The sequence below is a fragment of the Triticum aestivum genome, chromosome 5B (assembly GCF_018294505.1).
Source record: "Triticum aestivum cultivar Chinese Spring chromosome 5B, IWGSC CS RefSeq v2.1, whole genome shotgun sequence".
NCBI classification, from domain to species: domain Eukaryota; kingdom Viridiplantae; phylum Streptophyta; class Magnoliopsida; order Poales; family Poaceae; genus Triticum; species Triticum aestivum.
The window spans coordinates 556,625,922-556,638,128 of record NC_057807.1 but is presented as its reverse complement, the minus strand read 5'-3'; the positions used below and the strand labels follow the sequence as shown (position 1 = coordinate 556,638,128).

The window sequence follows — 12,207 nt, the reverse complement described above, 5'->3', positions numbered from 1 at the left end:
AAAATATGTTTTCTTATGTTGTTGTTTCGCCCCTGTTTTCCAATTGGCCGATGTTTTCCTGAGAATTTCCCTCTCCATGTATTACATGCAAATTGAAAGGAAAAAAGGCATTAAAATTGAGCAATAATGTGTTAAATATCATTGATAAAGAGTAAATTATAATAAGAAAAAGTGATGCAAAACATTAGAATTGAGCAATAATGTGTTAAATATCATTGATAATGAGTAAATTATAATAAGGAAAAGTGATGCAAAATGGATGTATCAGGGCATTACGTCCTTATATTCATAGATCGTTATACAATTGCATCTATGACTAATACTCCACTAGAGACCACTATCCAGCATGCACCTCAAAGCATTAAGTAAAAGTGAAGCATCATATTAAGCAAGGTGACATAATGTTGATAGTATATTGTCTTTACCTCCAGTTCATCACCAAGACAACTACACAACTATTTTTTATCATTGCTGGCAATGACATAATACAAGTTTTTTTTTCTGTCACTGAGATATATTACTTGCAAGGTTAAACCTAACTAGCATGGACACTCCCTCTTGGAGATCATTCATCTAAACACGACCAGTGCAAAGACTAATAGATCAGAGAGCATATATGTCTATAAATCATGCAACAAGGAGCTCATATGAATCCAAAATAAACTATATATAAATCTAATCATAAAGTGACAATTCAACACATGCAACCAAAACACCATTAATAACATGAGATGAATCACAATCATATTAGGCAGCTCAAGTGATATTTGTTGACGAACAAGGGAGAGAGGATGCCATCTAGATACTGTTATGGACCCATAGTCCAAGGAGGACTACTCACACATGGACATGGTGGCAACACGGGCGATGAAGATGGCTCCGACGATGAATTCCCCCTTCGACCGAGTAATCGAAAATGCCTCCAGATTGGATCGTCGCGGAACAGGAGGTGACGGCGGCATAGAAAATCATTAATAAATCTTATGGGAGGTTTCGGGAAAATGTAAGGCGGCAAAAGAAACATGTGTTGGAGGGGTGCCCTATGGGGCCCACGCACCCCCACCTCGTTGTCCCAACCCTAGACCGCGAGCCAGGGCCATGTGGGGCTCACACATACCCCCTCTATTGGTCTCTGGTCCCTCTGGCTCCTCGATTAGAAACTTCTAGAAATATTTTTCCAAAAAAATCATCCTCGAAAATGGTGATTTTCTGAAAGTCCAAAAGCATGAAAAAATAACAACTGACACTAGGCACTGAATTAATAGGTTAGTCCAAAAAATTGGTATAAAATTGTGCCAAAATAATATAAAAGTACCATGAACATAATTAAAATTATAGATAAGTTCGAGACGTATCACCACTGGACTATGAGTTTGTAGAACTGGCCAAGTAGCAATCTCTTCCCTCATTCTTCAATACAAAGATCACATGAGCTTCGTAACATGATCGTGATCTATATGTTGTAATTCTTGCGGTTACTTTCGTTGTGTGATGAATTATTACGTCATGATCAGATTATATGCAGTGTTCTGTATGTCTTATAGATGCATAATTTATTCTCCGAATCATTACTCTAATCCCTTGGTTTAGATGAAATAGTGGAGTGATGCACATTAGATGTGGCAAATCTTGGTAAGGGTCTAAGGGAAGTACCTCGGTGATAGTAAGAGAGAAAAAGCTTATAATTGGATTTGGGCCACTAAGAATAATAGTATTGTTCCCTCAAAAAAAGAATAATAGTATTGTTGACCCGTTTTCTCGGTTATGAGCTAGAGGTGAGGGGAATATATTTTTAATTATATATCAAGTTCCTTAATGCAATGCTCTATTTTATTACATACGACCTGGTATACGGAGGGATCCCGGTTGAATGGTGATGGAATCTATGACAATGTCTAAAAATATAGTCCTAGAAGGGCACCCCACGCCCCGTTGAACACTTGTATGACATTCTTTAGACCACCTATGGTAAGATTATTCATGACAGACGTGAGTGATGTTTCTTACCCGATTGCTCGGGTCAGTTGCACCTACTTTGTGTAGTTTCACCCTTTAGGGCGTAGATATGTGAAGCTCTCAATACAGGAGCCAAATGTTGCCTACTTGGTGTGATCATGGTAGACTGGCATGTACACGATTGGAAGTGAACTTTGTAACAAGCTGGGTCCCATATGTCATCCTCTTAGTACATGAGCCAAGTGTCCTGTACTTGGTGCAGTCATGGTGCTCAGGGTAGCAGATTCCCATTCCAGAACACCTCAACAAGCATTCAGTAAAAGGTATTTCGTACACATCAAAAACAACGAAGTAACACCCTTTTTGCCTCCAATAAATCAAATCACGACCTCCACTCAACGGCCAAAACTTTGAAGACAAAAATTGTACACATCAGCGGCAGGCTGAAATTACAGTGGGCATGCCGGACAAAAGTAGCAGGCAGAGCTATTATACACGACTAGACCAGGATCCGGTCCCTGTGGCAACTCAACAACACCTTTGCAAAATCAGAACCCTAGACCCCCTCCCCCAAAAGGGAACAGAAAGAATACCTAGTACAATAACACTATTTCCTTTTGCCATTCCAATTGGAAGCAAAAAAAACACATACAACCCCATTATATCCACCGGCAAGCTGGGTATATACAAGTGAAGCCTCAGCGGATCTTCAGAGAAGCTCGAGTTGATATGCCATACTTCTCATGCTAGGGAAACAGCTTGGAGAGCTCATAATTAGCGCTGACCTAGATGAAGTTATATTCCTCATCTTTGTAGTAACTTCCACTTTCTTGTAGATGATTCTATTTTGGCATGGCTGTGGGCTAAAACCAGTCTCTTGAACATAAATCATTTTCTTGTGCAGAGAAGGGGCAAGATTCCGCTGAGTGAGACTTCAGATGGATCATATTAACCAATGTCTGATGAAGCTACTATATCCAGGCAAGAGCACCTCGATCATTTGCCGTTGCCGCTGCTGCTGCTTGGGGACGGCCCCTGGTTGGAGTTGCTGGCCTATTTGCATTCAGCTCCTGAATGCCATTTAATGTATAACATAGTCAACACATGGACCAAAGCAATCTGGCTAGTTCAAATGAAGGTATGTCTTTCCAACAAAATAGTGTTTTACCTGCATCCATGTATCTTCGATCTGATCTGGTGAGGTCTCAGGTGATGTGATTGCAGGAGGCAAAGGATGAATTAGTTTTGGAACAACTACAAGATCTCTACCCAAAACTAAGATTGCACCAGCATTGTTTGCAGTACCTGCGTGCACACCATGCAAATCTATCACAAACTGAGCCAAGAGAGTGAGACCAAATATTGTTAAATCATATTCTCACCGCAATAATTTGTTGCTGAGAAAAGAGTGATCAGGTGGCCTTGAGCAAAGCGCTCAAAGCCATCCATCACGCACTCATGTGCTCGTACAATTAATTGAAGGTCGTTGTTGTTACAGAACTCCATAACACGATCAGGCTGTGTCAACAACATGTGTTAGCTTCAGAAATCAAAGGGGACAAAGGAAAGGGGAGATGAATTCATCAATGTAAGGAATAGGGAGTACTAACCCCAAATGTAACAAGACCAGGCCCCCGAGCATTTGGTCTTAATCCTTCAACGCTGTCATTTTCTGTTGGATCAGACCTGTAAGCATCACAGCAAGATCATGGATCAACAAAACACTCCAGCTATGGGTAAATATCAGTGTAAGTTGTTGAAATGCTGACCATAGAAGATCCATGAGGACAACCGAGCCTGCTTCCATGGTAATTGGTCTTTGAAGATTCTCGATCTGTTCTACATGGTTGATTGAGCGACCGATACCACCATGCATACAGATAATTTTCTTTTCTATGAGTGCAGCCAAAGGAAGCCAGTTAAATAGCCTATTCATACGATGCCATGTCCAGATGCCATCTCTTTCGCCCTATATTTTCAGCAAAGAACACACACATGTAAGAAAAGATAAAAGGTGATATTGGACGAAATACAGTATACAAAGAAAAAGTTACCATTCGCTCTATACACTCTATTCGGAAGCCAAATAAAGCATTAATATCAGCGGCCTCATGATTTCCACGAATTAAATGTACGTTTTGCGGATATTCAACCTGAAATGTACAATTGTTTAGATATTACAATCTAAATAAACGGTATAGAAGAACAGGTCTAAAAGTTGCTGATTACTACCTTCAAAGCAAGAAGGAGGGACATAGTTTCTAAACTGTGCTGCCCACGATCCACGTAATCACCCAAGAAAAGATAATCAATGTACCTGCAGGTTAAGACAAGACAATAAGCAAGCTGAAGATGACTAAACTAACCCCCTCCAAAATATCATCTCGAAACTACTCCCTCCGTCCCAAAATACTTGTCGGAGAAATGAATAAAAATGGTTGTATCTAAAACTAAGTTATGTCTAGATACATCCATTCTTTCGACAAGTATTTCTGGACGGAGGGAGTACTATATTAAGGGACAGTGATATTTATTAGAGAGAACGAACAGGGAACAGAACTAATTCTGAATCGGGGTTGAAGTTCTAGAGATTAGTACACCAAGAAAATATATCAGATATGGTGTTCCCAAAAATACTCCCTCCGTCCCAAAAAGCTTGTCTTACATTTGTCTAGGTACGGATGTATCTACACACGTTTTAGGGTAGATACATCCGTATCTAGAAAAATCTAAGACACGCTTTATGAGAGAGAGGTAATATTAGATATGGCATCAAAATTTCTCTTGGTGTTTGGCATATTGAAAAGCACCATAACTATTAGCAAAAGAATTAAGAAAAGTGACATCTTTATCACTCAAAAGCAAGAACTTACGCGATGTCTCCAGCCGTTGAAGGAGAACCATACTCATCAAACAATCGCATAAGGTCACCAAATTGACCATGTAAATCACCAAATATTTTAATGGGAGCTTTAAGTTGCAAAACACTTGGTTCACTTGAAAATATTCTCTCAGCACTGTCACACAGATCTGCAATCTCATTGCAGTCCAAGAAGAACTGCCTTCGCACGGGAGGCTTCCAGCCGCGAGGTTTCAACAGAGATGCAATCACCTGGATATGTATAGCAGCAGACAGAACACGAAGTGAATATACATATGACATGAAGAACGGTAAGTATCACAGCCAATGCCTATATTGAGAACTAAAACTTCTACATCACCAAGGCTCGTTACCATAGCAAATAAGCTACCAGATATTTATTTGTTTTTTGTACATAGATGCCTAGCTTTAGACCAGAGAACACAAATTAACTTTGATTCAAATGTGGCCATATTTTGGATATGAAACGGTACCTTTTTGGGAATACTATTAATGGACATCTGGCGGTCAAGCAACTTCCTTGCAGCAGTTGCATTCTCAGGTGTGCCATAGCTGACCCTTCTTCCTTCATTTTCAAACTGGTCAATCGAAAGCTGTCTGACCATGCCACCTAAGGCACCTCCAGTTTCCGCAGCCACTACCACCTGTCAGAAGAAAAAAAAGAGCATGTCATCTGACGTGATGCAAAAGCGGCTTTAGCTACACAGGTAACAAGCACTGCCGAATGTATTAGTGCACTGACCTGATATAAATAAACTGCCGAATAAAACAAATGGACTACAAATGATACAAGAAAATGCAACACATGGCCTATTCAGTACTCACAGCTCTATGGTGCAACCGAACACCAGGTGGAGGTGTCATGTTATTTGAAAGTGCAGTGTCTGGTTTAATGAGACTTGAATGTTTGTTGCTTGATGAAGAATCTGGAGACTGCTCCTTGTCAGACAACTCTTCTGCCTCACCATTAACCTGCCTAGCCTTTACAGCAGCTAAAGTAGCACTAATTGCCTCTGCCTCTGCTGCTGATGCTTCGACCAAGTAATCAACACCTTTACTTGATCTCCTGTGATGTAATTAATTTTGACAAAAAAATCAAAATAATAATTTGGAAACAAATGCCAACTTGCTAATGAAAGATCACAGAACACACTCATGAAACAAATGAAGTGTACCTCTGTCCCTGCGGCACGGCGTTCTCAGGGCTAATATCAGTATACATGTCCCCATTAAGAGGAGGAGCAACTGGTGTTCCAAGAACTACAGATCCATCTGGAGCTGATTCTGAAGCTGCCTGTTTTGTACGTTCATCATTGTAAGCATATCTTCCAGGTGCCTTTCCAGCTTGTGTGTCAGTAGCTGCTGCACTTGCCGCTGCGTGATTAGCAGCAGTTGTCGTTTCTGCGGCAGCAAGATCTTCGGCCACAAGAAGATCATCTAGCAATACACCTACATTGGTAATCCTAAGATGTTAGCACAAAATAGGTAAATGTGATAGCATTAAACATTACGAAATAAAAGTATAAATACAGTCAATTATTCTGAACAGGCAAATACGAGTGTACTTTATACAACTGAAAACTATATAAATTATTCTACATTATTGAAGATATTTTTAAGTGCTTCAGACAAAAGAATGAAGGAGTATGACAACGGTAATAATGTGAACTATCAACAAAACTAACCTCAGAACCCAAAGAATGTGTACGACAGAAAGAGTGTAGTGGCCAGTCATTCCTAATGTGCTCAGGATAGAACTAATGGATAGTAAATGAGAAAAAAAATGACACAGCAAGAGAAAACAAAATGAATGGCAACTTATTTGGACATTACATTCTGGGGACAACCAGTCCACGGCATCTGTTAACCATACAATGAATTTGATAACTCGCAGGGGCGGATGCTAATATCGTAAACGTCATTCACATAAAACATACTCCCTCCGTCCGGAAATACTTGTCATCAAAATGTATAAAAGGGGATGCAACTAGACGTATTTTAGTTCTAGATACATCTCTTTTTATCCATTTTGATGACAAGTATTTTCGGACGGAGGGAGTACAATCATCCTACAAGTACCAAACGACCAAGGTGTGAACAATATACAATTGTAAGTAAAGTAATTGTCCGTCATGGAGTACCACGTGATGGACCCTTAGTAAGTTCATTCATGTCAGAGAACACTAATTTTATTTGATCAGGGTGAATTGAAAAAAATATATGGCATTTCATCTAAGCAAAAACATAGGTTGTGAGGTCACATGCTCATAAATCAAATAGAAGTATGAAACAAGTAGACTCTGAATGTGTAAAGCTCAGCACACATGCACGAAATGCAATGTGGAGATAAATGGATAGGTCTTGGTTGATTTGCAATATATAGAATTAATGATAGCAAACAAGTTACCTAGCAAGTAGCAAAAGTGAGGAGCTTTGGGAGATTGGATTCATAGAACTGCATGAAAGAAAATGCATGTTTCTGTGCACAATTATCAGCTTACCTCCCCGTAAACCTCCATAAAGGAATATTAAGTCGCCAACAGCAGCTGCTGCATGCCTACACCGTCGTGTAAGTTCAACAGCAGCATCACCTCCTGCTGCATCCGCACTATATCTTCCTGTCCTGGGAGTTGTGACAACTGACTTCGTGTCGCACCAAACTCCAGCAGCCGTGTCTAGCACTGGAATCAGGTAGAATGGTACGAAGTTATATGAAAATTGCAGGAGTCTGCTGATATAACTTTAAATGACCAAAGATAAATTCAGTGCTAGGCTGCTAGGAAAAGAGGCAGAAAAATTGTGCTAGGCTGCTAGGAAAAGAGGCAGAAAAATTGGCTCATATCAGCAGCCATGGGTGACAAGAGTGAACTACAGGAATGTTTTGCTATTCAAACATCTTGCAGAGATTGACATAATTAGCAAGTGATGTTTAAGCTATGATTTGCAAAATTATAATACTGAAAGTATTGGAGTTTTCAAGTACTTACAATAGTTAAGGTCTTTTTTAGACAATGAATACTAGAAATCCACAAAAAGGATCTTTAACATTTTACATGTTAACATTCAGACAAACTAAAAGAGACCGACTTCCTATAGACATTTCTGCCAATCATCAGCACAAACTATGAGGTCAGAATACATGGTTTCATACCCAGATTGTTAAACTGATATTGAAAAAAAAGGTAATTTCGAAATTTCAAAATTGGAACCTGCAACACTTGAGGAGTCCTCTACCATCCGACCACCTCCAAGAGCACCTCCTGACACATGAAGACGTGCATTCACGAAAACCTAAACACAAGAAGAACAGGCATTAGACACACACCACGCTGGACAACATTTTTACTAAGAAAAAATAGGGATATGACTGAATGTCTTACAGCTGCATGTTGGTATCTTGGTGATGGAGAGACACCAGGGGCTATTGCCCACTCCCAGCGCCCATCTCTATGTTTCGCGAGACCATATGCACTTGATAGTGGCTGATATTTTAACAAGGAGGGTACATTCTTAAGAATATAAGCTATATGGGATCTAAGATCTATTCATCACTCCTAATACTGATATTAAAGACACAGAAGCGGTGCAACAGAAATATGTGCTACTTTTACTAATCAAGTGCAATTAGACATCTGGAAATTCAGGCCATTACTTCATGGTATTCATATCACTTGCATCATTTGAGCAATAAAAATGTCTTCTTTGCCTTGCAAGGAATAGATAGCTAGCCAACAGAAAATAATGCTCTCATGACAGCTGCTACTCGGCAAATGGATGTTACTCATATACTCCCTCCGTCCGAAAAAGCTTGTCCCTCAAAAGGATGTATCCAGCACCAAGTTAAGCTTGGGACAAGTTTTTTTGGACGGAGGGAGTATGCATTAACTACTTGCCACCCATAACCATGATCACTTCGATGTGGCATAATTAACATAGTAACAAAGAAAATTCCACTTCATGGAAACCACCAGCTGCCTCGCTAGAAACGCTCAAAATGTGCAATTATTTAATTCCATGTTTCCTTTTCATTTAGTCATATAAACTTAGCTACAGCAAGAGGTTCAAACATACTACTACTTCCATTGCAAAATAGATATAGCCTAGAAAACTTGCAGTCATATGTAACTTTCGCTATTCGTGATCCTATATATGAAGATTGCTGAGATTGGTAAAACGAGAATAATATTATTACATTTGTCATAAAAATCGCAAGTCCATTTCTATTTTAAATTTAATTATACATTCACATAAAAAGACTATCAAAATTGCATCAATTAGACCATCATACCATGTTTAAAATATCATGTATTTTGGAACAGAGGATTATATGATTGCGTCAGAATTGTTTCACTTACCACACTATTACCATCCCTCCCACCGCAGAGTAAAAGTAGACCATCAGATCGTGCACTGGCAGTGGCATACCTGAAGAACAATACCACATGTACGTTTAGTGAAAGAAAATAAAAACCAGTTCTACTTCCAGTAAAATAATATAAAAGAATATGACCTAAATGCAGAAGTTGGATCACAACAAACTGAATGGGCAATAGGGTTGTTAACTTTGCCACATCATGCTACTCTGTACCATTACCATACAAAATAAATAGCAGCAAATATTAATTAAAGATAGCTTAACAATGGAGTAAAGTTGTACAAGATGGTAATTTAGAAGGAACATAGGTGTATTGTCAGGAAAATTTATAATATGTCAAGCCACTGTCACTAATACATTATTTGTAGCTCACCAATGTACTTTACCACATGAAGCATTTTTCATTTCTGTTAGCCACACTTACATGCATGGTGGTGGTCCTTCACCTTCTGGTTCAAGTTTCCTCCATTCATATGGCTTAGCAGCCGTATCAAGAGCCCATACATCCGCCAGAGGCCGCTTCCCTAAGCAAATGAAAACCGCCCAAGTACCAACACCATTCAGGGAAATACTAGGAATATTTATCTCAATCTTGACAAATATTTAAGGAGCAATTGCCTACCATCATTTCCACCTATTGTCAACAAGAACCTCTGTCCAACCAAGGCCATCACATGTCCATATCGTGGACCTGGACCAGGTCCTTGAACCACCACTCTATAAAGAGTATACCACCCTCAGAAGAGATAATGAAGAAATAAAACTCTCAAATCAAATTAGTGAAGAATAATAATCACCTGTGCCATCGCGGTCTCTGTTGTGTAAGATCTAGAACATGAAGGTCCTCCGCAGATAAACCAGCTGGGCCAATTCCACCCTGGATGGCAAGAAATGATGAAAGGAAGACGAGATATTTAATGTTTTACCTCCATAAAGATTTGTAAGCAATAAATAAAACCCGTTACAAAATTAAGTCCATGGTTTTAAACAATTATGCTATGCCAGTTTTATATCCTTGGTTAGATTAGCTTGGGAATAGTGGAGGGTTGTGGGTGTTTTAAACGGTAAAAACAAGTACTAATAGCAGACTAGTTATCTCGAACAATAATAAGGGACCAGTCTGGTCACTAAATTGACACGCCACTAGTAAAAAAAACATATACCTGAATGACAACCATGGTTCCAACCGCGGTTGCTACATGTGCAGCTCTTGGTGAAGGAGGCTCACCAAGTGGAGTAAGCCTGACAAAGTAGTATTGTGGTCAGGTTAGCTGATTTTTTGAGTGCTAAAAATCAAATTATCATGGTACCCTAGAAGGTATCCTAGAAGAGAAGTGTAGTGAAGACTTTACTGAAGTAGCAGCCCAAGTATGAGATGTTGAAAAAAGAGGAAAAAGAGCAGGAAACCATTTATGGAATACCCTACCTGCTCCACTTATTTGATAACACATCGTAACAGTGGACATCTGCTGTGGCACCGGCAAGACCTGCGACCAAGGAGACCGTTGAGATAGTCGCCTATGTATTTGACTGGAATAAGATCAGAATTGCTCGCCAGATAAGATCATCTACTTTTGCATTGCAGAGAATGATTTGGACACTGGAACAACTAAACTTGTATATTAAGCTTCAAATGATTCTTCCTAAAAGATTACACAAGTTGGCACTCAAAAGAGAAAGCCACTAATTCATGTCAGTGACAGATCTTGAAGAAGTTTCATTACGCTCCTATTTTGCTTAGTTGAAAAAAATGGTTCAGCCTGCTATCTTCATAGAATAGGCACAACTAGAGATAGCACATGATTGGAGACAGTAGAATGTTCCTGCAAACCAACCAGCCAACTATAATCCTATAAACATTTGGCAACTTCAGATGGTAGAGTTGAAAGAAAAATTGTCCACGGGATAGGGGATTATTATTCAGAAAGTTGTTTTACTACTCAATTTTAGTGCTACCTGAAACGGCATTGAGCATTCTAGCCTAGGGAATCAATTTGGTATTAAGAACCAAAAAGCAGTAACCATATTCAGCATTTGAGTTGAGCAAATCCAATTCATCAAAATAGCTTGAATTTTAATTCCTGAATAGAAGTAATAGCTGAATTTCAGCATATTTCAGCTTTCTAGACCCACTGAAAACTAGCTTTCAGGCCGACTTTGCCCACAAAATAGCATGACTTCTCGGTAAATGGCCTGAAGCCCGGAAATTCATTTTCATTTCAAACTGAAATCTCAAAGTCTGTAAACCAAACACCGTTCCACAGTGGGAGACCATTAGAAATGACAAGGCATGGGATAAAAGGCATTACGGATCCCGGCGCTGCCAACTGAGGAGGGAGGCGTTGCAGAGTTGCCCTCTAGCGCGGTTGCCCCGCCGAAGAGGATGAGCCGCGGCCCGACGTAGCCAGGCGAGCCCTCCTCCCCGACGGCCGGCACCGCCGTGAGCGTGTGGCCGCAGCGGCACCCCGGGCCGTCCTCCTTCTTGTCGATCACCGCGTTCACCGCGGTGTACCCTGGCGCCGGCCTCGGCCCCGATCCCCCGACGGCCGGCGAGGCCGGGGCCGCCGCGGGCGTCCCGGGCGTCGACGGGGCGGACGAGGAGGAGGTCTCGCTCCCCGAGCCTCGGCCCAGCGCAGCGGCGGTGGTCGCGTCGGAGTCGGAGTCGGACTCCGTCGTCATGCGCGAGTCCACGTCCATGGCCGCCCGGTCCCGCTAGGGTTGGCCGGCGGGGCCCGAGATCCCCCGACGCGCCGCCCTGGGAGGCGCGGGCCCGGCCGCCACCGCCAGAGCCGTGAGCCGGGCGGCCGGCGGAACCCTAGATTCCCCCGCCCGGCGCGATTTGTCGGGTCCCGCTTGTCCGGCCTGCCGCGATGCGATCGCGGGGAGCGCGTGGGGAGGGGAGGGAGGTTGGAGGGAGGGGGGCGGAGAGAGCGCGCGCGCGCGCGGCCCGAGGCGCTGCCCCCGGGAGATTTGGGGCGAGAGTGGGAATTCGGGA

The 12,207-nt window shown here is 41.4% G+C and overlaps 1 protein-coding gene across 1 annotated transcript; it reads right to left on the bottom strand.

Moving 5' to 3' along the window:
• Positions 1-2,298: 2,298 nt before the first annotated feature.
• LOC123113193 (serine/threonine-protein phosphatase BSL2 homolog) lies at positions 2,299-12,201 on the bottom strand. The gene is made up of 21 exons (XM_044534364.1): positions 11,522-12,201; positions 10,639-10,699; positions 10,376-10,454; positions 10,010-10,089; positions 9,835-9,929; positions 9,637-9,736; positions 9,193-9,262; positions 8,218-8,319; positions 8,047-8,128; positions 7,339-7,518; positions 6,013-6,286; positions 5,663-5,903; positions 5,311-5,481; positions 4,830-5,068; positions 4,189-4,273; positions 4,011-4,109; positions 3,726-3,925; positions 3,567-3,642; positions 3,339-3,474; positions 3,125-3,261; positions 2,299-3,026 (listed from the first exon to the last, which is right to left on the bottom strand). The coding sequence occupies exons 1-21, from the start codon at positions 11,907-11,909 to the stop codon at positions 2,928-2,930; spliced, it is 2,994 nt and encodes a 997-aa protein (XP_044390299.1). The 5' UTR covers positions 11,910-12,201; the 3' UTR covers positions 2,299-2,927.
• Positions 12,202-12,207: the final 6 nt, after the last annotated feature.